The sequence below is a fragment of the Chenopodium album genome, chromosome 16 (assembly GCF_948465745.1).
Source record: "Chenopodium album chromosome 16, dcCheAlbu1.1, whole genome shotgun sequence".
Taxonomy (NCBI): Eukaryota; Viridiplantae; Streptophyta; class Magnoliopsida; order Caryophyllales; family Amaranthaceae; genus Chenopodium; species Chenopodium album.
The window spans coordinates 42,366,356-42,392,436 of record NC_137849.1 but is presented as its reverse complement, the minus strand read 5'-3'; the positions used below and the strand labels follow the sequence as shown (position 1 = coordinate 42,392,436).

General features: G+C 38.3%; 2 protein-coding genes and 1 long non-coding RNA gene across 3 annotated transcripts; 2 read left to right on the top strand and 1 right to left on the bottom strand.

The window, feature by feature from the left end:
- The first annotated feature begins 4,606 nt into the window (after positions 1-4,606).
- On the top strand, positions 4,607-5,301 carry LOC145585395 (uncharacterized). Its single transcript, XR_014100644.1, has 2 exons — positions 4,607-4,900; positions 5,157-5,301. It is a non-coding gene; the product is annotated as an uncharacterized LOC145585395 (long non-coding RNA).
- A 3,391-nt stretch (positions 5,302-8,692) lies between these two features.
- Positions 8,693-12,272, bottom strand: LOC145585394 (inositol 4-methyltransferase-like). Its single transcript, XM_081642097.1, has 4 exons — positions 11,707-12,272; positions 9,699-10,009; positions 9,518-9,582; positions 8,693-9,230 (listed from the first exon to the last, which is right to left on the bottom strand). Exons 1-4 carry the CDS (start codon positions 12,135-12,137, stop codon positions 8,931-8,933), a joined length of 1,107 nt encoding a protein of 368 aa, XP_081498223.1. The 5' UTR covers positions 12,138-12,272; the 3' UTR covers positions 8,693-8,930.
- Positions 12,273-19,883: 7,611 nt separating this feature from the next.
- LOC145584338 (uncharacterized) lies at positions 19,884-20,780 on the top strand. Its single transcript, XM_081641203.1, has 2 exons — positions 19,884-20,180; positions 20,319-20,780. Exons 1-2 carry the CDS (start codon positions 19,884-19,886, stop codon positions 20,778-20,780), a joined length of 759 nt encoding a protein of 252 aa, XP_081497329.1.
- The last annotated feature ends 5,301 nt before the right edge of the window (positions 20,781-26,081 follow it).

The following is a 26,081-nucleotide window of genomic DNA, read 5'->3' as shown; positions in this document are numbered from 1 at the left end:
TCAAGTTTCTTTTAGGAATTTTAATTACCCATTAATTGGGATTAAAGTATGATGTTTTAAATATAACTTTAGCTTATTTTAATTAAATTATGAGGGGTTTTATAATAGTAGATATTGCTGGAAATTTGTGTAGAGAGGATTTTAATACTCTTCTATGATTTTAAATTGTAGGAGATTTCGAAGTGAGTGATTTCTATTAATTGTGGCGATATTAAGATTATCGTATTCAAGGTACGTTCGCGTACTTAGCATAATTTTATTGGTGTAGTAGCATGCTAAATGTGTTTAATTGATTACAAGTAGTATCATGCTAGATTTGGAATGAAAATTGTGAATTGGTTGTTGTTGGTGATTGAATTATGAAGCATGATTTATTTGTGATGGATTTATGGATAGAAAATTATAGTTTGGAATATTGTTTATGAACCACATATTTATTTATAGCATGATAGAGAGCATGTTTAATTAAAGTAAATGTTTAATTTGGTTTGGAATATCAAAAGAGAATTTTATTATGGTTCATATAATTTTTATGGATGCTATAAGCATGAGGAAGGAACTACTTAAGTGTATATGTACACGAGGAATAAATTGCATGTTGGTGCCTTAGTGCACTTAAGGTGTTTTTACCACCGAGGGATAGGATTTGTGGCGCTTTATGCATTTAAGGTGTCATTGGCACCGAGGTAGAATTAAAAAGGGTTCAACATTAAATATTATGTGGTCATTAATTATTCAAGAATTAAATTGATGTATTTTTGGTTGATTAAATAATTATTGTTGATTGAATGATTATGGTTTGAGAGTCATCACCAAGTTTAATAATATGTAAATAATGTAAAGTGAAAGAGATTACGCACCAAAACTCTTAGAACGTATATACCTTGAGTATGAACATATGGGGGGAGTTATGTGACTTTATATTTGATCATAACTTCTACTGTAGTATAGGACGTTGTACAATCCTTTTATTATTATTATGCGCAGGAATTCCGCCACCTATGAGTGGTTATTGATGCTGGCACGGTTAGCTCCCGTGTCAGTAACCTCAATTTATTTGGGGGAGGTTAGGGGAAAACCCGTTCGATACGTAGTCAGTGCTAAATAAATTATGTAGTTGTCTAGTGAGGAGTTTTGTTGAATGTTGTATGCTTGAAAAACAGGTGCAACAAGTTAAGTTGCATGTTGATAGATAATTGTATACTAGTGTGTTAATTACGCTTATGTACTCAGCTTTGATGATTGTGTGTTTTGTGTGTTTGTTGGCCTTGTCTTTATCTTGGCCCTATGATGACCCATTTTTAATGGAGAGTAGTGGAAACAAGTAGAGAAAAGCTTTTCAGGTGATAAAGCATATTCATGAATGGGCATAGTGAAGAGCGAATCATGCTAATTTCTATAAGTATATGATGTGTTTATTGCTTTAATTATTTATGACATTATTATATGCATGACTAACGCAAAAGTTTTGAGTTCGGTTTGGTTTTAATAAGGGCCTACAATGGTTCCAAGTTGTAGGTTGATTATATTTTATTTCGTTTGACTTTGGTTTGACTTTACTTTCGTTGATTGACTTTTCAAGTTGACTTACTTTGAATGGTTTTGAAATTAGTCTTCCGATGTGTGTCTTTGATAGTTGCCTTAACCGTTTTCGCGGTGGCGGTAATGTCCTAGATATTCCTATTTAAAGTTTTTAAACAGGGCAAAACAAGTATTTTAAAAGAAAGGAATTTCTAGGGTGTTACATAGATAGTCACGGTAATCATCAGGAGTGTTAGAACTAAACCTGACAAAGGATTTTTGTAAATTGATAATCTGGCCTAAAACCGCGCAAAATTCATTTGTGACCGACAGGATGTGGTCACAAGCCGTAGGAGAAACCCTGAAGAATAACAGAGCATCATCTGCAAAAAAATAGGTGAGAAACTGACAGAGTCCTCCGAGAAACACGCAAACCCTGAAATAAACCTTTCCTTTCATCCCTTGATAGCTAAGTAGTTGAATTGCTAGAGATTATGCATCAATTTTCTAACATGTTTGATTTGCATGATGCCAAGTTCATCATCTCTTGATAGCTTTTGTTCATCCCAACTTCTGATTAGAAAGGTGAGGATTCCTTCTTATTTCTCTGCTAGGATTTATTTTATATCGAAAATGACTTTTTTCGATTATTAAACTCTACACACTTTAAACATTATCCTAACTACCATATAGAGTGTTATAGTAACGAGTAATGCATATGAAACTCGAGTTTGATACAATCAATCGTCTTTCTCTTAAAAACGTGCAATATAATTTAATTTAGATTCCCAATGCTATTGAGTTTTCATGCTATATATTGATCAAATACTAGGGAAGTAAATGTTAAGATCTAACTAGCGCTATAGTGCTAACCCTTCCGTCAGCCATGTTACAACTTACAAGAGGTACTAATAGCTCTAATAAGTGCGTGGCTAAGCCATGATTGATATAAAAGGTGCCAATTAAATCAACTCAAAACAAATATAGCAATATAATTATGTTGCGGATGTGATTTACCTTGTAATTATATTCTCCGTGAAAGAAGTCATAGTTATAGAATAAAAGAGCTTGTTTGATATTAATTCTAACTCTGCGGGCATTGACTCTTTTACTCTAAAACCTACGAGAAATAAATAAACATGGCAAACATATTAAAGAGAGGAGAGAGAGTGAGAGAGAATGATAAAGCAAGTGAGGTACACTTAAAAAGCAAGGTATAAAACTTACCTAAAAAGGAAACGTGTCAACTAAAAAAAAAACTTCCTAAAAAGAAATACGTGTCAACTAATAAAAAACGGAGGTAAGTACTAAACTAGCAATGTCTATAATTGAAGTAAAGGTATTTATTTATTTATTATTATTATTATATTTTTTTTTTTTTTTTTTTTTTGGTAATTGTCAATGAATTTGCATTTTTTGCACTCTCACAAAGTCAATGCCTCAAGGGAATTTATATGCATGATATTAATACAAGGTGTTAGAACATTTTGTGGGTTAGCATTTGGGCCTACAAAATGATGTGCATGTATTTTCAACAAATGGGCCGGGCCTGTAGGTATGTTATCAAAATTTACGCCCTATTTATTTACTTCCTTTGGACTTTTGACGGGCTTATTCATTTGGGCTTACATGCAAATCATACAATATATTCTGCATGATCTTAATGATTTGCTTCTTCTTCTCTATCTGAACTTCATGCATGGTGGATGCTTAAATAGTTGTATGTTTCTTTTGTATGACTAGAGGATCCGCCAAAATCTGCTTGAAGAACAACTCCAAACACCTATGGTTCGCATAAGCATAACATATATCGACTGATCAAGTGATAAGTTTAATTTGCATCGGCTAACATTTTCGTCATAAGTTTTTCACATTTATTTAACCTACAACCAATGATCCTTAAAATCAACGATGAACAACATAACAAACATTGAACGTAGGATAGTCCTCATGTCATAGTTGAACTTAACTCTCAATCGTCCATCTAGCCACACATGAAGTTTGAGCTTCGAATTTTTTTATTTTCTTTAGTTTTAAATTCCTTGATTGAATAACCTTTATTTCATTTTCTTCAAAATATAAACTTCATTATCAATTTATTTTTGTGTCATAGCCATGATCGACAATGCTTTATACACGTATACAACATATTTAAGTGTTTCTCAATCTTCCCTTTTCATACATATTACCATTATAAATTGTTAGAGATGATATAAGATATCGAAAATGATATGTGTGATATATTTTCCGTAGATATCATTAAGAGAATAATATATTTAGGTTTATTTATGTTAAGATAATATTTAGTGAATATATTGTTGGGATATATGGTATATCTTGTAGGAAGATTGTTTCCTATCTTATGAGCTTAGGTATTGTATAAATACTCAACCTATTAATGAATAATAATAAAGCAATACAAGCCATTCAATTCTATTTCCTCTCTAATTTATCATGGTATCAAGAGCAAGTTAAATTTTGGAATAGAAAGTTAAACCCACCGGTGGGATTCATAAATTTGCTTCCGCTATGCAATAGTAGTATTGCTCTTTGAGATTTCTACTTTTTGATTTTTTTTTCCATGAGATAGAGTTTGTGATATTCGAGCATGATTTTGCTCTTTGGATATGAGTTTGGTTTTGCTCTATAATAAAACCAATAAGAGATTTGAGTGTGGTTTATTCTGAAAAATCAATAAGAGATTTTAGTGTGGTTTGATCTGAAAAACCAATATTTGATTGAAGCTCGGTTTTGCTCGGGAAAAACCAAATTTAATTCGGCGAGTTCGAGAAAAAGAGACGTTCTCGTTGTAATGTTTTTTTTACAGGTTCGAAAAGAATGACTAGGGCTGGCAAAAACTAACCCGACCCGAAAACCCGACCCGAACCCGACCCAAAAAAAGCGGGTTAGGGTTGAATTTTTCGACCTGAAAACTTAAATGGGTCAACACGAACCCGAACCCGAAATTAAATGGGTTAGGTTAAGGTTGAAAATCTCAACCCGAAAACAACCCACTTAACCCGAAATAAATTTCAGGTCAAAATCAGGTCGGGTCAACCCAAACCCGACCTGATAACCCGAACATTTTAAGGTTAAAAAAAATATATAAAAAAACCAAAACTGATTAAATTCAGCCCAAGCCCAATAATATATGTAACTGTATCTAAAAGACTAAAACCCTAATATCCTAAATGCCTCCTCCTCACACACAATCAGCCGTTTAGGCTCCTCTCTCTCTCTCTCTCTCTCTCTCTCTCTCTTCAACTCTCAACTCTTCAAACTTCAGATCTAAACCAACAATTCCCGGTTTTTATAATCCTTAGATCTTCCTCTCCTTCATAATTTAAGTGTTTAAAGAATTACCACTTCAACTTTTAAGGTATAGTAATTGCTATTTTGAAGTTTGCTTTTATACGATTTTTTTTTTTGTTTGAATATTCTTGCATGTTTGTTGTTGTTGTTTTCTTTGCTATTCAAAGCCTAATTTTGATGTTGTTTGCTGTTTTAATTGTTATTCAAACCATAATTTATATGATATTGTATTTTTTGTTATTTGTTGTTTGTGTTTGTTATATTATTGTATTGTAGGAATTGAGTCCTTTATTATTGATGTTTGCTTTTATTGATTTTGGCAGATTTTCATCCTCACACGCCACAAACATACATAGCCCCTGCTTCAACTTGCTTCAAGTCTCCAACATTGTACATTATTTGAGAACTACTTTGTATAAAGTCTTATAAAAAAATTAAAAACATTAATTCTAGTTTGTAATTTATTTAGTGTACTATATTTTTGTATCTAATTTTTAATTAGACTTGCTAAATAACTTAATTTATAAATCAAGTTAAATTCGGGTTGACCCGAACCCGGCTACTATCAGATCAATTTCAAGTCAAAATGACTTGATTTAAACCCAAATAAAAAAATCAGGTCAATTCAGGTTACTTTCGGGTTGACCCGAACCCGAAAATATCAGGTTCAGGTTGGGGTTCTCAACCCGAAAACTTAAATGGATCAGGTTCGGGTTGAGGGGTAGCTGACCCGAAATCAGCTGACCCGAACACGAACCCGACCCGACCTGATCCATTTGCCAGCCCTAAGAATGACGTTCTTGCTTTTTTGATGATTGATGAGTTCGAAAAGATAGACGTTTTCATCATTCACAAAATGAAAAAAAAAAATTGTAGGCGACATCAACAGAGTAGTGCAACTTGATCGACTTCAACAAAGTGAAGAATTGAAGGCGACATCAACAGTGTAGTGCATCTCGATCGACTTCAACAAAGTGAAAATTTCCAATCGCAACATTCGTGTTACTGCCCTTACGATTACGAAAGGGTGTTAGAGATGATATAAGATATCGGAAAATATATGTGTGATATATTTTCCGTATATATCATTAAGAGAATAATATATTTAGGTTTATTTATGTTAAGATAATATTTAGTGAATATATCGTTAGAATATATGGTATATCTTGTAGGAAGATTCCCCACTTTTGGGATTAAGGCTTTGATTGATTGATTGATTGATTGTAGGAAGATTGTTTCCTATCTTATGAGCTTAGGCATTGTATAAATACTCAACCTATCGATGAATAATAATAAAGCAATACAAGCCATTTTATTGTATTTCCTCTCTAATTTATCATAAATTCATCGATATTGTAAAACATTTACCATCCACATCGTACATACATACGATCACGATATACTCATATACACACTATATGTTGCCACCTAGCTAAGTGTCTCTTTAACAAGATAAGTGAACAATGATGTACTAACCAAACCAAAGGAGACGCATTTTTACAATACGACACAAGCATCAAGCATGCACATGAAAATCTTACGTTCTTAAAGGAAGATAGTGATAACTGATAAGTGATAAGACATGTTTGGTTCTTGTTACTTTGGTGTTTTTGAGTGAAATTGACTGAAATTGTAATTTTTAGATTCTTCATGGAATTGTTGAATTAGAATCTTTAGTTTATTTTATTGTGTGTATGATTGTATTGTGCTGAGTTCGGAAATCGATTTTGTCACTTTTTAGTTTAATGAGTTGAAAACTATGCTCTCTTAATTTGTCACTTTTTAGTTTAATGAGTTGAAAACTACGCTTTCTTAATTACTCCCTTCGTTCCTAATTTTTTTGTCCCATTTGACTTTTCGTAGTCTCCAACAAGCGTTTTAAAACGGTTATATCTCTATTTTCATACGTGTAAAAATTATAAAAACTAAATATCAATAAAATGTACCATGAGGCACATCAAACAAGATATCTCATGATTATATTATCACTAATAGATTAAGAGTATTTTATGGTCAAAGTTTATAAAAATTTATCCAAATTTTGTAATGAGGCAAAAATTTAGGGACAAAGAGAGTAAAATACTTAAGTCAATTAATATAGAGTGTCAATTCAAGATCGTTTCCTTACATTGTGTTGTAAATAGTTGAATAGAATTAATTACGGAGTACCAGTTTGGAGTACACGAGGAGACTAACCTGATGACCCATGCATAGCACACCAAGTTCCACTTTAGTGCCAATCTTTAATTTGATCGATGTTCAAATAGTTGTACTTCATATATAGTTGATTTTGGATATGCGACCCCAGCTACAAGCCTACAAGTCTACAACTGAAACTAGCTCAGATAAATGCATATAGCCATACGATAAAATTAACACCTCATGAAACAATCATTTCACAATAACTATTGTGATATAAATTTAACATAAACTATTGTGTGGGTCCGGAAAATATAAATTTTGATATCCTTAATTAGCTGGATCATATTCTCTATTGGCTAGATGATATCCTCTTCTGGATAGATTATATTCTTTATTGGTTAGATGATATTTCTACTGGCTGGATGATATCCTCTATTGGGTATATGATATCATGGTTGGATGATATCCTATCACTTATGATTGTATCTATGATATCCTTCATTGGCTGGATGATATCCTTTATTGACTATATGAAATCATTTATGATTGTGTCTAAGATATCCTTCATTGGTTGGATGATATCTTATAATGATATTCTTTATTGGCTACATGATATCATCCAGCCATGAAATATCTTCCAGCTAATAGAGGATATCATTTAACCAGCAGAGGATATCATCCATCCAATAGAAAATATCATCAGGCTAATTGAGGATATCAAAATCCGCATTCCGTCAATTCAGACTCACGCAATACCTTCTCTAAATTTAATCACATGTCAATTTTATTTTAGAATAGAATCACTTTTTCTTAGAATGACTAACTATTGACATCTCATCATAATAACTTAATTAATTCATGTAAAAAAGTCTTATTGCTTTAACATTGGCTTCACTTACAAGAACTCAGGAAGATTTTAGCTAGCTAGGTAGGTATGTAGTAGATCGTTAACCTAGATAGATGATCATATCGGAATTACTTGGCGCCCTATACTCCAATCCGATCAGCCATGAGTAAGCAACACACTCTACGGTGGTGTCATAGTGGCTATACGGGGTATTGATGAGGGTGAGGATGGTAGTACTTGATCTTTTATCTCGGAGAGACATAACTAACTTACATGGGAACAAGATGTTGGGGGGGGGGGGGGGGGGGGTCGTCTATCACACGAGCATCTTTATGGTCCATTAATAAAGACGATCTAAAATTGAGGAATCATGTTAAAATAAGCTAAGATTCCTTTATTTCTAAAACTTAAGATTCCAATGGTAAGGTTGTCTCTCTTTCTAGATGCTTGCCATTATCATTGATATGAGGTGAAGGTTAATCTGAATTTTGTGGGAGTTATTCTGACTCACAAAATTTCCTTTAATTTGGTTGATGGATTAAGATGTGACGGCATACCATACGACTACCACCAATATTGGGCATTTAAATCAAATTACAGTTCATTTGCAATATTATTATTTTGTTACAATAAAAACTTATTTACTTATTTAGGTATAAATCTATTTAGGGTTATTTCGGAAATTTTCAATAAGGTAAATACTGGCATAAATAGTTTCTCAAAATAAGCACATAATAATTACTTCGCTCAAATAACAAACACGAACATAGATAGATTAATAAAGACGATACTCTTGCACAACATCTTGCAAGGATCGGATAGATACAGTTGGATGCCTTATTCATGAAAATCACACACATACTTACGTCACTAGGGATCTATAGCCACAAATATGGCTTTCATCCTTAAATAAGTTGGCAATCCACTTGATTAGCTAGCTAATTATAAGTATAGCTAGCTTTTTTTTTTTGAAAGAAGTATAGCTAGCTTAAACACAACACAATTAAAAAAAATAAAAACCCAAATACAATACAAAGGATTAAATAATAACCAGTACTTAATATAACATAATTATACTGGAAATTAATTCATTAAGATCAAATTATTATTACTTCTTGAAGATCTCCATCACCCACGTGTCGTACGCGCAGCAAATGACATTAATTCCAGAAAATCCAGATTGAGTAAACAAAGTCTCAAAGTCCTCTTTAGATCTTTCTTTACCACCTTGGTTATGAACCAAAGTGTGACAGTCCAAGCTAAAAACCATGTGTGATTCGAGGTTGTCTTCTGGAAGTACTGGTATAAGTGATTCAACTAGGATCACTTTCCCATTCTTTGGTAAAGCTTCATAGCACTTCTTGAGTATCTTCAAGCAATGTTCGTCGCTCCAGTCATGTAATACCCACTGTCGTGTCATCACGTCAAAATTTATTCATTAATGTCTTATTACTATGTAACACGCTCAGACACATAATAAAAATACATGTGAGGTGACAATTTCACTAGTATATATATGTCTTATAACTATGTAACACAGTAACAAGTGATGTGACAATAATTATCACGTGAAAACTTTAATGCCCTACATACATAATTATAAGTCAATTAAAATCATTATACGTCATTATTATATTCAGAATGGTGATTACTATTATTTATCATGATTTAGTAAAACTTTAATGCATGCCTTACCTTCATGAAGATGGTATCAGCATGAGGAACGCTCTCAAACATATCGCCACCAATATGCTCCACACCTATTAAAAAACACATACATAATTATATTAATTTTCACCAAAACTTCAATAATAAAAAAAATTGATCAAAAAAAATATACTTAGTAATTATTAGAAGATAAATAAAAAATAATTACCTGGATATGAAGGAGCATCAGCAATAACATGAGGTAAATCATAATTGAGGCCCTTAATGTGAGGATACTTAGCAACAATCATACTCACATTAACACCAATGCTACCACCAACATCGACTAACACCTTAACATCATCAAAACCATGGTACTTTTCTAGGAGCTTTTTCATGACCAAGATGGTGTGGTGTGCCATCCCTTGGTTAAATACATGGTTGAACCTTGCATCTGTTCCGGTGTAGTCGAATTGGATTAAGCCATGAGCTCGCTTAAAGGGTACACCGCCTTCTTTGATATAATCGTTCAAGTGAAACCTACATGGTACACAATTTATATTACTTATATCCAAACAAAATTCAGCAAGTTTTTTTATTTGAGGTAGGTTATCTTCTAAGTATGTAAACATTCATCCTTAATATTACCGTTACCTTTATACAAAAAATTACTACGTTGTAATAATATTCAATATTGGGTTGTCACTTTGCACCAAAAAAAAAAAAAAAAAAAAAAAAAAAAAAAAAGGGGGGGGGGGGGGGGGGTTTGTGGATCACTTGTATCAATTCTTCTATATTTTTTACCTCTTGAATTATCCCATTATATAATCCATAATTATTGTTATAAAATACAAGGGAAAGAAAATTCATAGTACATGTTAGTTTTATACTCATTCCTTTCAATATGAAGTTTAAAGTTAATACTCCCTCCATTTTTAAATACTTGCTCCACTTTTCTTTTCTGGCCGTTTTTAAATACTTGCTCTATTTCTTTATTTAAAAAGTTTTTACAATATTTAATTAATTTCTCTCACCTGGTGGACCCACCATGAATCATATTTCTTCCGTTTCTTTATAGTTGCAACACACACTTTATCACGGTATTTAAGAAAAGTGGACCTCACATATTATAATACACATAAAATGGAGTTAAAAGGTTGTTAAGAGCATAATCAAGTGGGTCATGTGCTTTAATTAAAAATAATATACAATTTTTACCATAAAACCTTCCTTTTATGGTGTGTTACAATTATTGTGTCATTTTCATTTTAGGGATGTGTTGCAACTATAAAAAAACGGAGGAAGTATTATATTAATTTTATATTCTTTCTTCTCTAATTCTCTCCACTACTTTTGCTTTTTACAATTTTTTATTCTTTCACATACCCCACTACCTCCAATCCTCCATATTTTATTATTTTCTCTAATTTCTCCTAAAACTCTGCGTATGGAGAAATTAAGCAAGTATTTAAAAACGAAGGGAGTAATATAGTTGATAAATTGTACCTATGTCTTTCTCACAACAAATAGGCACGTGATTTTAAACTATAAGATCAGCATGCATCTCTTATACTCTTATAGATTATAGTGATATCAACACGTAGCTTAAATAAAAGGTATATAATTATAGTGCTTAAAAAGTTAAAAGTCTTTTTAAATTAGGTCAAAAGTTGTAATCAGGTATTAGTGGTTATTAATCAACTTATTTAATTTGTCCATGTGATTGTATTGGATGTTTTTTTTTTTTTTATTTATTTTATTTTATTTTTTATCGTACTATACTAGTTGAAAACATACTTTAATACGGAGTATATATTTAATTATTATGTTATCACATTAAAAAGCTTAAGTCAACAAAAGAGATCTTAGTCATATGTCATCATTTGCCCATTAAGGTCTTAATTAGTCGTCTTTGGTTGAAGCAATTGTCAGCTTATTCTTCAAGGCATAAGGTAGCTTTGCACCTGTAAAATTAGAAGGATATGAGAATTACTTAAAGTACTAGTCCCATTTTTTTTTTTTTTTTTTTTTTTTTTTTTTTACGTACCTTTCCATTTGGAATTTTTTTATGAGATAAAAAAGTCAAAATAGAAAGAATAAATATAACCAGATAGAGTACGTACCTGTATAGTTGTACACTTGTATGATACTTATATATATATATATATATATATATATATATATATATATAACGATACAATCAAAAATATGTAAAATGAAGGGAAAAGAGATCATACCAACTCTCCATCATGACTTTGTCGAGGTGCAAAGCAAGCAATGGGCCAAGAGAGCCTTGACCATCATTACTGGCAAGATACTTGCAAAGTGGTGCTGGTCCATACACCCTTTGAACACCACCTTTCTCTCCCTTTTGGAGCTTGCATGTTAAGACCGAATGGCTCGCCAAGAGCCGGAGCATCCGGTCCAACAATATCGAGGCATTTGGGTTCTTAGCCCCAATCTTCTTCGCAATCTCGAGAGTTGAGATGCACGCGCCTTCCCCTGCATCTAAAATGATGTCAAGGATCTTAAGCTCAAAGGCAGATTTTAAGATCATTGGCAAAGCAGCTGCATTAGCCAAAGTTACAGAGAAACCGGCTAATTGTTCATCTTGGTCTAGGGTTGTTGGTTGTGTGTGGTAACCATTGTTGATCACTTGTGAAGTCATTTTTATTTTAATTTATTTTGTTTGTTTAATATAAAAATATTGTTATTAGAATTATGATGATTATAGAATAGAGTGTTTGAAGGATGGGAAATTAAAGAAATTATTAACCAACAAATTTTTAAAATAAAAAATTTATGGAAAGTGAAAGGAGCAAAGACACAATAGAAGTTTAAGGTAGTTGTAAATAAACCTTGTAGCAACTGCCTTGGTTTGTTGGGGGGAACACGATGCTCTATTTATAGTAAGTTTGGAGGAGATTTTATAAGTCACGTACCCTAAGTATCCTAAATAAAGTACTTCATTCGTTTCTTTATAGTTGCAACACATTATAATTGAAAAGAATTTATGTCAAAAGTTGTACCATTACCCTTGTTATAGTCTAATGGCCCTTTAAATTATACTCTTAATAGTTTTTTTTCCTTCGTATATATTAAGTGTTTTAAATCACATGAGACTCACTTTTTTTAAATACCATGAAAAATGATGCGTTACAGGTATTAAAAAACGAAGAAAATAGTAAAAAGAGAACCAATTAGATAAGAAAATTTTCCTGGCCCTAAAAAAATGAAAAGGACAATAATCAAATAATTAAATATATAATAAATTAATAATATTATAAATGAGGTTTAGTGGAAACAATCAATTAAAGATTTATGGAGCATTTTACTCCAATAACAATTCTAGTCAAATTTCAATGTCTTTTCATGCTAAGAAAGGTAGGGCGTATTCGCCATTGGGTAACAATTTTGGATAGTTGGTCAATACATAACTTATACACACGTATAAATGTATTATAGCGTTTGATATCGTAGAGGTGGATGCATGGTAACTTTTAGCTTTTGAATAAAGTTTTACTTATGGGCTAGTTAGTAGTGTTTTAAAAGCTATTCGAATTTATTTAGTAATTTATACTTTTTCTGTTTTTTTTATTTTTTATTTGACCCGTTTTGACTTTTACATTATTCACCACCCCTTCTTTAACCATATTTCGTGAATAATATGTAAGGAAAAATATATTCATATTGGATCTTTTTGAATTTGTCTCATTAAGTACTTTTGTAATATATAACTTTTATAATATTTACTTATGAAGAATTAAAGTTATAGATCGTTGAAATTTTACATTGGCTAGCGTGATAAAAAGAAACAGGTGAAGTAAAAAAGAATAGAGGAAATAGTTATTACTCCCTCCGTTTTTTTTAAGTGACACAGTTTGACCGGCACGTAGTTTTAGGAGATTTTATTGACTTTAATAAAATAAGATGTTAGTGGGGTAGGTTGGAGGAGTGAGAAATGATAAAGTAAAAGAATGTGAGAGGAAGTGGGGACCATGAAAGGAGTGAGAAATGATAAAGTAAGAGATAGTGGGGTGAAAATATATTATTAAAATGTAAGGAATTTCTAAAAGAGGAAGTATGTCACTTAAAAAAAATACGGCCGTTTAAGAAAAGTGTGTCACTTAAAAAAACGGAGAGAGTATGTCTTTACCAAGCAGCTAGTTTGACATAAACATCTTACAACTTTTAGTTGACAACAAACATTTACTTTTATAGCTGCTCACATCTTCAACCGAATTGGATTTGCTATAACTAGAGGGGTGGGGGTCCAGATTGTATATATCTCGACTCCCCACTAATTTCTTGTATATTGATTGACTTTGTAGACTTTTGCTAATAATAATAATAATAATAATAATAATAATAATAACAATAATAATAATAATAATAATAATAATAATATATGTAGCCCTTAGGGCTATATATAAGCATTAAATATACTTCCTAAAATGGAATTAAGTTGAGAATTAAGTTGAGAATCATGACAAAATCACACATAGATCGGTGTAATTAATGTTACTTTATCCTCAATATTTCCTTTTTTAACTTCTTATACATAGCCCTAAGGGCTATGTTTATCATTTTCCTAGTAATAATAATAAATATATTAATAAATCCTAATTTTTCGAACAAGCCTGTAATTGGAGAATTGAAGAGGGTTTTTTTTTTTTTTTTTTGAATGCATTAAAATTATACCTAGCAAAATGTAATAAAGGGATAGATTCATGGTAAATGATTACATATTCATAATGAATATACATTTATTTTATTATACTCGTATATAGAATGAATAAAATAATGAAAATTATGGTTCCAACAACGTGGTAGAAACATATTCAAGATGTCATACACGTCGTAGGGGTCATGTTCAATCATATCAATAGGACTAGAATGGAACGAAGACTCAGTGTCTGTTCACATTTACTGAACTGAATTGATTGGAGCTAAACTGAACTGAAATGAATATTTTATGATAGAAGAAAACTAGAAGCTGAACTGAATTGAACTAAACTAAACTGAACTGAACTGAACTGATTAGAGCTGAACTGAATTGATTGGAGCTTAACTGAACTAAACTAAACTAAACTGAAATTTAAGCTGAAGTGAATAGGCCTCATAATCTCATATGCCAAGGACATATAGTTTCAGAATTGATAACTTCATAATTCATACCCAGCTAATTTAAATATATGTGTTTGGCTCGAAACTATGATGGTTATGCATTCATTTATGTTACGTTGTTTATCCGTCAAAATATATATATATGTATATATGTTACGTTGTTTATAATTTTGATGACTTTAGAATGGATTCTATATATTTGTTAAAAAAAAATTATTTCTTGTCATATTTTTTTTTCTTTTTGTTTTACGAGGCTCCTTGTGAGAACTACAATTAAAGTAATGTCCTCCTTTATCTTATAATAATTACAATTGTTTGGGTCCAATTTATGTCAATTGGGCCGTCCATAAATGATTTAAGTCCAAGCCCAAGGTCAAAGGTTCAACTCTCCAATCCATGCCAAGTCAAGTCAAGGGTCCAGTCAACGTGGCAAGTCCATTTGGAACCAAGCCCAATTCTCCTTATTGTGCTAAGGTATAAAAGCCTTCACTTCTCTTACATTGCATTCATTCACAAATAGCCTCAAGCAATTAATACTCTCTTGCATAGCACTTTCTCTTTCCACACTGTACTGACTTCGGCATCGAAGGGGCTTTCCTCGGCACAACCCCCGAGGCCAGTTTACGTGTGTTTGCCGTGCAGGAAACCCTCGGCCCATCATTACTTGGATCGAGTTCAGTCCTCTGCCCACTTCAAAGGACCTTGCCGAAGGTCCCATTGTTTTACCCGAAACAATTTGGCGCCGTTTGTGGGGAAGACTTTCAAAAACTAAGTCAATCTTAATTGTTCTACTTAATCTTAGCATCAATGGCTAAGAACCGTAAGAACAAAAAGTCAGACGGAAGTGGCCCTTCTTCATCAAAGAAGAGTCGCATGATGTCGGAGAAAGGACCACTCTCCACTCCGTCTCCTTCGCCTTCTCCGGGCAGGCACTCCTCAGAGGGAGCCAGCTCGGAAGGGGCATCTCGAGAGAAAACTCTATCTCTTCTCATCATTCTCAGCGGACGAACTCTCAACGTCCGAGTCAATCCAATGCTCAAAGCCAGCCTTTGAGCATCCATTCTCGTTCCCGTTCTCAGCCGAGAACCTCTCAAACGGGGCCCTCAACCGAGGAGATAGCGAGAGCACTTGCGGTCTTCATGGAAGCCATGAAAACTGGAGTCACGCCACCTCCTTGTGACCGATTACCTCCGCATACCAGCATCAGCGGAGGAGAATCGGACAGTAGGGGGGAAAGCCCCAATCCTTCAAGGAATTGGAGGATAAATGGGAAGAGGATACTTGGAGGATCGAGTGGGAAAGGAAAAAGAACTCGCACTTCTTCAAGGAGCCCAATACCCAAAATTACCAGAGTCACAAAAGCAGCAGCTTTGCCTCTCGGCCAAAGTTTGCCCACCGAAGCGTCTATGACCGTCTCGGCACAAGGGTACCGAGTGTGCATAGTCGCCTCTCTTTCCCTGACCATGCCGAGGCTAGTCCTAAATCTTCCCGACAAGGGACGAAAACCAATTCTACCTCTCTGAGAGGGCGGAGCGCGGTCCCAACGGCCAGGAACAAGGGAAAGGTTGTAATGCTTCTTACCAGTTCTCCATTAAAGCAATGGATTCTAGAAGAACATGTGCCGACGGTGAAAATTCCGTCGCATATTACTTTTGATGGTATTTCGGATCCGAAGGACCACATTGCCTCATACGAAGGGCACATGCATCTAAACCCCAGGTCCGAAGCGACCCGGTGCAAGTATTTTCCTACCACTCTCAAGGGGGTCGCGCAAGCGTGGATCTCCAAAGGGGTCAAGGAAGGCTCAATAACTGGGTGGGGCGATCTGTCCACCAAGTTTAAAAGTAAGTTTTCTACGGCAAATCGCCGAGAGAAGACAACTACAGAACTCATGGGTATGCAGCAAGGGGAGACCGAAAGTCTCCGAGACTACTTGACTCGCTTCAGCAACGAGTCGTCCAGCATTACAAGCATGGACCAAGGATTGGCCGTTTTTTCTTTGCAACACGGTCTTTGAGCTAGACCGTTCCTTGACTTCGTGGTCATGCATCCCCCGTAGACTTTGGATGAAACTCTGAACGCTTCGGATAAATTTACGGAACATCGCGAGGAGAAGAAAGCTGAAAATGCCGAGAGTCTTTCTCAGCATTTTGTTCCGAAGGCACCGGAGAAGGAGATGTACCCTCCAATCCTAGCCATTTCAGGAGAGACTTGTTCTCGGAGGGAGAGGAAACGTCACCTTAGGGCGCTGACCCATCAGGTGAACAACATTGACGTTCAACCTCCTCAGTCGCCAGTGCCGAACATGACGTTCACAGCCGCCGACTGCTGGGGGTGACGTACCCTCATGAGGATCCCCTGGTGATCATTACCACGGTGGCCAACCACAACGTTTGGCGGACTCTCGTCGACGGTGGTAGCGAAGCAAATATTTTGTTCCGAAAGGCCTACAATCAAATCAAGCTGAAGACCAAGCACCTCACGCTAGTACCCTACCCGATATCTGGATTCAACGGGTCTTCAACTTACCCTGATGGGAAGATTACTCTTCCTGTCACCATCGGTCGCGATAAAGCAGCCAAGAATGTCATGGCCGAATTCTTGGTCATTGACGCTCCTTCAGCGTATAACGTGATCATGGGGAGACCTATGATTCACGAAATTCAAAGGGTAGTCTCCACGTACCATCATATCATGATCTACGTTTCAGACGCCGGCTACCCCGAAAGAATTGAGGGAAGCCAAAAGGAAGCCCGAAGGTGCAACTACCTCAAGCCATCCGCTAGTCGTTTGGAAGACGAAGACGAAGGGGATAAAGAGGAAAAAGAAAAATAAATGGAGCGAAGTGCAAAGAAGCCGAAAGGCCTGAGTGCTTCAGCCCAAGGTTCCTTGGAAAAAGAAAAATCGCCAGGGAAAGAAAAAGCTGGTCCTTCATCTGAGCCGAAAGACTTAGGGAGCCAGCCGAAGAAAAAGTCTGGGAAGCCTGCTGATATCGACAGCAGGCCAGATTGTGAAGAGTTCAGCCCCAAAGCAATGGAGCTAGACCATCAGACTAAAACGATAGAGTTGACCGAAAGAGAATCTGAAAAATGCGTCACAATCGGACTGGATCTCGATCCAAATGTCCATGTTGAGCTCATCCAACTCCTTCGGGACAACAGAGATGTGTTCGCTTTCTCGGCAACTGACATGCCCGGGATTGATCCGAACCTCATCTCCCATAAGCTTAACGTCGACCCAACGTGTCGGCCTGTTAAGCAAAAGAAGCGGAATTACTCCACTAGCAAGAACCGAGACATCGCAGCCGAGGTAAAAAATTGCTGGATGCAGGCTTCATCGAACCCTGTCAGTATCCAGAATAGCGTGCTAACGTGGTGATGGTTCAGAGGGCAAATGGCACCTGGAGAATGTGGGTTGACTTCACGGACTTACATAGGGCTTGTCTGAAGGACTTCTACCCCTTGCCGAGGATCGATCAACTGGTCGACTCAACAAGTGGGCATGCTCTGCTTAGTTTCATGGACGCATTCTCGGGGTATCATCAGATCTTCATGCACCCCGACGACCAAGAAAAGACGACATTCGTCACGAACGCCGGGGTGTACAATTATAAAATGATGCTCTTCGGATTGAAAAATGCGGGGGAAACGTATCAAAGGCAGGTGGATTAGGTCTTCACCGATCAAAAAAGCCGAAATATGGAAGTCTATGTTGATGATTCCATCGTCAAAAGCAAAGAGGATAAAGACCATATTACGATCCTGGCCGAAACCTTCGCCACCTTAAGAAAGCACCAAATAAAGCTGAATCCGAAGAAGTATGTCTTCGACGTGAAGTTTGGGATATTCCTGAGCTTCATGGTCAGCAAAAGAGGGATTGATGCCAATCCCGCCAAGGTGCAAGCAACGCTCGATCTTCCCAAGCCGAAAATAAAGAGGGACGTTCAGCGGCTCACCGGAAGAATGGATGCCCTTTCAAGGTTCATCTCCAGAGCTTCGGATAAGGGACTGCCCTTTTTCAAAGCCCTTAAACTCCTAAAAACCAAGGAGCTCATCTGGGAAAATGAGCAAAAAGAGGCCTTCAAGCAGCTTCGGGAGCATCTAGCTCAACTTCCTACGCTGGCTCGTCTAGCTGAAGGGGAAACCCTGTACTTGTACATGGCAGTCAGCCCAGCCACTATAAGTGCAGTGTTGGTGAGGGAAGAAGAAAAGGTTTAGCAGCCGATCTATTTCGTCAGTCACATTCTGACGGATGCCGAGACTCACTACCCTCTACTCAAAAAAGTTGCTTATGCAGTAGTGGTAGCCGCTCGGAAGCTAAGGCCCTATTTTGATTGCCATCATATAGTGGTCTTAACTGATCAGCCGCTGGAAAAAGTCCTCGGCAAAGTTAAAAAATCTGGTAAGCTAGCCAAGTGGGCTTTCGAGCTCACTGAGTTCAGCATCAGCTACTAGCCGAGAGCAGCTATCAAGGCTCAAGCTCTAGCGGACTTCTTAGCCGAATGCTCATACCAAGAGACGCTAGACGAAGAAAAGAAAATTTGGACCGTTTTTACGAATGGATCCTCCACCGTAAATGGTTCGGGGGTAGGGGTAGTGATAACCTCTCCCGAAGGCAAATCCTTTCAGTATGCACTCAAATTTTCATTCAAAGCTTCGAATAACGAAGCCGAGTATGAGGCAGTAATCGCTGGCCTAGAATTGTGCATCTCTCTGGAAGCCGAACATGTCTGTCTCAAGACAGACTCTCAGCTCGTTGCAAATCAGATCCGAGGCGAATATGAGGCCAAAGAGCCCTCAATGATAGCTTACCTCGCAAAGATCAAAACAATTATTGCGAAGCTGAGAACTTTTGAAGTTCAAATGACCCCAAGGGGTCAGAACGTACAAGCCGACGCACTCTCCAAACTTACAAGTTCAACTCTAACCGAGCTGAACCGATCCGTATACGTGGAAGTGCGCCGAGAAAGAATCGTTGACGAAGCACCTGAACTGTGCTGCGTCAACCCAGAACCAAGCTGGATGGACCCCATCCTAGCTTATAAGCTTCGGGGAAAAATTCTCGAGGACAGGAACTTAGCCTCCAAGCTGAAGCGAACTTGCTCAAGGTTCGTTGTCTTCAGGGGAGAGCTTTTGAAAAAATCTTTCTCACCCCCATTGCTAAAATGTGTGGACCAACAGATGTTGATTACATTTTTTGGGAAATCCATCTCGGCATCTGTGGGAACCAAATCGGGGGAAGGAGTTTAGCCCACAAAGCATTAAGGGCAGGGTATTACTGGCCCACCATGATCTCAAATGCTAAGGAGCTAGTAAAAAAATGCAAACAATGTCAAAAATTCACACCAGTTATCCATCAACCAACCCAAGATATTCAGCCGATCTTGAATCCGCTTCCATTTGCTCAATGGGGGCTAGATATCTTGGGTCCTTTCCCGGATTCTCCGTACCAGAAAAAATGGCTAATAGTCAGCATCGACTATTTCAGCAAATGGATCGAGACTGAGGCAGCCTCGAACATTACAGAGCAGACTATCAGAAAGTTCATCTGGCAAAACATTATCACTCGTTTCGACACCCCGAAGGTTTTTGTCTTTGATCATGAAAGGCAATTTGATAATTTACCATTGAGGCGGTATACAAATCAGTTCGGCATCAAATTGGCATACTTAGTAGTGTGGTACCCGCAAAGTAACGGTCAAGCCGAAGCTGCTAATAAATAGATCCTTAACGCTCTCAAGAAGAGGGTTGAAGATCAAAAGTCCAAATGCCTAGAGGAACTTCTCGGAACTCCCTGGTCACTTCGGACGACTGAAAAAGAGGCTACGGGCCATTCACCTTTTGAGCTGGTGTATGGAGCCGAAGCCATCCTTCCAGTGGAAATCGGCGCTGAAAGTCTCCGAGTGCACCACTTCTCGATTGAAAACGAACAACTCATGAAGGAATCCCTCGATTTCCTAGACGAGGTCAGAGATTCGACACGAGATAGAATGGCTGCATATAAGCAGAGAATCAACATGCGAGGCCTCTTAAAATTGGAGACCTCGTCCTTCGGAATGCTGCAGCTTTGTAGAAAAGCCGAATCCATGGGAAACTCCCAGCCACTTGGGAGGGACCTTATGAAATTTATGATGAGCTCCAAACTGGAACATACCGACTTCGGCAGTTGGATGGAAATGAGCTGAAAAATCATTGGAATGCTGATATACTTAAGAAATATCATGTGTAAACCCTTCGAGGCAGAACAATCTTTGTAAGTGCATCTTTGATTATTAATGAAAAGGCCTCCGGCCACCATTCCCATAACTACTTGCAAATTTTTTATTCTTTTATTTTTCTGTCTTCCATTTACTCTTTAAAGGTTCTTCTTCGACACTGCTCGAAACATTCACCTTTTAGACATTAGGTTTTCGGATTGCCGACAAACCCGCCTAAGCAGAACATCAGTCTTCTATACGAATATAAATAATGTTCAGCTAAATAATGGTCAGCTAAAATGCTTCGGACAAACATGTTCCTCGAGACAATGAGTCCATGGACGAATCTGGGGTATTGACTTAACTGAGCCTTGTACCTCAGAGGGTCATTGTTTAAGTCATTGCCTTAAGTTGGCCCTGTGTCTCAGATATCCATTCTTTCGGATAGACAGAAAACCAAGAAAAGTTACACAAGTATTAAAAATATTGTTAACACTAAAGAGCTTCGTCTGAATAAAAAAAGAGCAAGCAGTCATCTTAAAAATCCGAAGATAGAGACTTCAGATCTTTGGGGGGAAACATGTGTACAAATATAAATAATGTTCAGCTAAAATTCCTCAAGCCGAAGCTTTTCACTTAGAAGATTTTTGCAAATTTTCGAAAAATCAGAAAAGCAAAATGCGCAGTCTAAAGCAAGGCAATTGAGAGAAAAGCAGTAGATTCAAGAAAAGTATGCTCGAACTCCGAGCTATAAACAAGTCAATTGTTTCAGAACATAGAAATAACATCGGCAGCCTCCCACAAGGGAAAAATTACAGTTGTCGAATCAAGTACAACTAGAGACAAAAACAAAGTTAAAAGTTTGTACAATGAGGCAAGCTGAAGTAAAAAAACATCTAAGGCAAAAAAGGTTGAAGTCAGATCCGGCAAGTTTGAAGTTAAGCGCACGTTGATCCGCAGGACTCTGAGGATGGCTGCCCGAGTTCCTATGCTTCAGGAAGACCTGGTTGTGCTGAGTTGGAACCAATGGGGCCCCTAGTACCAGCTGAGGACGAGGCAGCGTGAACTGGAGCCTTCTCAGCTTCTTTCTTTTTCTGGGCCTTAACTTCTTTTTCCTTCTCTGCAGCTTCAGCTGCCAATTTGGCCAACTTGGCATCCCAGCGAACCAAGAACTCGCTCTCAGCTGGGTGGGGAGTTCTTAAATAGTAATCATCATCGGCCATAGACCATTCTTTCAGCTTAGTTCCACTTTATCTCAGGGTTGACGTGAATAGCAAGGCACCGAGCCACCTTGTAGCCAATGTTGTAGCCCTGGTTGTACTCCTCCTGAGTATAAACTTTGACCTTCAACTCTTCCTAAGCATCAGCAAGCTGCTTCTTTGTCTCATCGAGCTGGAGCTAAACCCTAGCAGCCTCATCCCCTTGATTCTTCAACTGATCCCGAGCAAGGCCTACTGTAGTATGAGCCTGAGACAGGTCAGTCTCTTTTTCCTTCAGCTGGTCCTCCATCTCTTGCAGCCTCTTGTCCTTGGCCTTAGCAGCGAGTTGGGCGTTCGAGAGTTGGTTATCTCTATCCACAACAGCTTGGTCCAGACGTGTCACGTCTGCTTCCAAACTCTTAACTCTCTGCTCAAGTCTCGCTTCTCGGCTAGCCACTCGAGCGTTCACTTCACCCTCAATCTTTCGCGTAATCCAAGCCTGGAAATTTGGAATGTCGACTGCCTCGTACTCATTGAGTAGAGCTTCTCCCTGGTCAAAAGCAGGGAGAATGTGCTCTTCGATCTCCTTGCAAAAAGTATTGAAGGCAGCATTCACCCTCTTTTCCTGAGCATCGGCTTCCGCAACCGCTTTCTTAGCTTTAGCCTTCTCTCTCTCAGCCGCTTCCAGCTTAACCTCCAGCTCATCGCGCATGGCAGTGGCCACTAAGTGATTGTGCGATAGCTGCGGACGGCGAAGGAAAGTGTAAAAAAATAAATAAATAAAATAAAATCAATCAAGTTTGAAAATGAAAGGCTGAAAGAGTTACCTGCATCAGAAGCCTTTGGCTGTCAAGGAAAGGGTCAGGCACCCTATCTGAAACTTCAGGAGCCCCAGCAGCAGCCCCGTAAGTCCAAAACTTCAGCTTGTCCAACTCAAAGGCATTGGCAGGATCGCCGAAGTAGGCGAAGGCATGAGGGCGCCACTCATCTAGGACGAGCCGAGCGCCCGGGAGAAGGGGCACTGTTGGGACAGAGCCAAATCCCATCTCCGAAGAATGAAAGGTGCCGAAGGAGCCAGCCGTCGAGGAAGAGGGCATATAAGTCCTGCGTTATTCAACAGTCCTCTGTTCCTCGGCAGCTTCTTGAAGCTCCTTATCTGTGAAAATGCGTGGAGCCTTAGGCAGAATCTCAACGTCTTCATCATCCTTCTCCCTCTCGGCCGAGGACCCAAGTTTCTCAGCTTCAATTTGAATTTAAGCTGAGAAAGAATTTTTTGTGTGCCGAGGGGAAGGCACAATCTCCGGATCACCCTGAGCCTCAACAGTTGGCTCAGGAGTCCGTTGGGTAACCTCTTCCTCCCCATGAACTTCATTTCGGGGAAGAGTCTTCTCTGCACCTCCTCCTTCGACAAGAGGAGTCTTCGGAGAAGGGGAAATGACCACCTAAGGATCAATAGCAGCCACCTCCTCAATCCGAGGTCTCTTCGGAATAGGCGCTTCCTGGAACTGCCCAGGGTTGATCACGTTCCTCTTTCGGTTTATCATTAGACCGTCTCCGTCTAAGGGAACCTCTTCGTCAGACTGATCTCTCTCCTCTTCCTCCTCGTCCTGCTTCAGGAGAGGACAGGGGGGCAAGACGTGAGACAAATTCAAAAAAAAAAAAGCTAAGTCAGATGTTAAAGAGCTTACCGTGGTCTCCAACAGCCGGTCGTCTTCAGTGTCCTCTTCTAACCCTTCTACAGCAGCAGAAGTCCCCTCTCCGCTTTCGAAAGATTCGGCTATTTGTGCTACCTCAGCGGCGGTAGCAACAACTTCCTCCTCTTCAGGGGTTAAGTGGAAGAGAGGATCCCTGTTCTCCCACCAAGGCTTCTGCTGCAGATATTCTGAAACCGGAGTGATGACAAACTTCTTCGCATGTAAGGATAAGGGTCAATCCTTGGATTCAGTTATAGCGGGCTTGTTATTTGTCACCACCCTTTCAGCGTTGATCCTTAGCCGTTGATAGTTGACTCCAACATTGCATTTGTGCAATACTGAGAAAAGGAGAAAATACGCGTAAGTACAAGCAAAAAGCATGCTGAAGTACTGAAATCTGAAATTAAAACAAAAGAAATGGAGTCATCGGCCCCAACCGAAGGTACTTACCGCCTCTATATTTTCGGCTGAGGCCGACAACAGCGAGCATGCGCTCCTGAAAAGCGTAATGAGAGTCCGGCAGCCAAGTCTTAGGCACGAATTTCCATCGGTCTGTTCCTCCGGAATTCTCCTTCTTCTCAAAATAGTTCAGCTGAACATCATTGGGTGCCCCACCTGCTTCAGGACCCAAGTCCTGCATTCTTGGATCAGGTTGCGACAAATATCGGGGGCACCAAAGAAATTCGGATGCTCGGGGTCTAAAGGAACCTTGAACCAAATCCACTGGCCTCGCCAGTCCTTATCCGAACGGTTGTTTAACCACATGGTCAGATACCTCAGCAGACTCTCAATTCGCCACCAGCCAGGACCATGTTCTCCGTAATCACTTTGGATGTTCGACACGAGCTGATGCAGCTTCTTAAAGTCGTGGACGCTCGGCTGCTGGTGATAGAACAAGCACACCCAGAGATAGATCATTATCCTTCGGATACTGACAGGTGTCAATTGACACAAAGAGATGTGGTATTTGTTCAGCACTTCAGTAACAAAGGGGTGCAGAGGGAACCGAAACCCGTACTGTAGTTGCCGAGTGTACACCCCCACATAGCCAGGGGGTGGACGGTGAATTCTATCAGTTGCGGCGGGCATTCGGCACCAGTACCCGTCCTCCTCCAGAATGCCGTAAAAAAGTTCAATTTGTTCGGCAAAGCGATAAACTTCACCGTTCTTCACCCACCAGTGATAGGGGGAGCAAGTCATTAGCCCCCAGTTTTCATCAGCGTTCACCCATTTGGCAGCCCCAGGGGGCAACTCCCAAACTGCAGCGACCACATCCTCCTGTTGTTCTAAGGTGCTCGCCTCCCCTGTCCCTCGGGGAGGCACCGTTCCAGAGGTGCTAGGCTCCCCCGTTTCTCGGGGAGGCGCAATATTCAGCGGAACAACGGGAATTCCCCCCTCTTCAGCAGAGCGAGAATTATCCCCAGTCGGTCTGATTCTATCCCTCGGATGTCAAACTCGGCCTCGTGCCATGGCTTAAATCGCTCGAAAAGTCGAAAGAAAAATCGGAAAAAGAAAGGGTGCTTCGAAAATCAAAGAAAATCGAATTAAATTCGGAGAAAATTACCTTAATCTAAAGTGCAATTCGCCGATCTGCAAGTTCGGAGTATTGAAATTCAGTTTTGAAGCCTTAATCTCGAGGAATCAGCGAAGTTTGAAGTCGGAATCAAGGGTTTTGCGTGAGTTTAGAGTGCGAATGTGTGAAGGAATGAGGAGAGAGAGCGTGCGGTGGCTTTAATCTTTCCAAAAATGGGAATTCTAGGAGTTCACGCCTTTAACCTTTCACTAATCCCTCATTAAGTAATCGTTAAACGCCCTCCCCTCAAATTAACTACCCATTATCCGTCCAACTTCTTTAATTACTACCCTAATGACAATTATTTCATTAATAACTGTTTAAATTTTAAATCTTTTTTATTTAAATTAAATCATTTACTTCCCTACACTTTTTGTTAATCAAAACCCGACCCGTCATTCTTCCAAATCCATGCCCAAGGTCCAATTTATGTCAATTGGGCCGGTCCATAAATGATTTAATTCCAAGCCCGAGGTCAATGGTTCAACTCTTCAATCCATGTCAAGTCAAGTCAAGGGTCCAATCAACGTGGCAAGCCTATTTGGCGCCAAGCCTAATTCTCCTTATTGTGCTAAGATATAAAAGCCTTCACTTCTCTTACATTGCATTCATTCACAAATAGCCTCAAGCAATTAATACTCTCTTGCATAGCACTTTCTCTTTCCACACTGTACTGACTTCGGCATCGGAGGGCCTTCCTCGGCACAACCCCCGAGGCCAGTTTACGTGTGTTTGCTGTGCAGGAAACTCTCGTCCCAGCATTACTTGGATTGAGTTCGATCTTCTGCCCATTTCAAAGGATCTTGGCGAAGGTCCCATTATT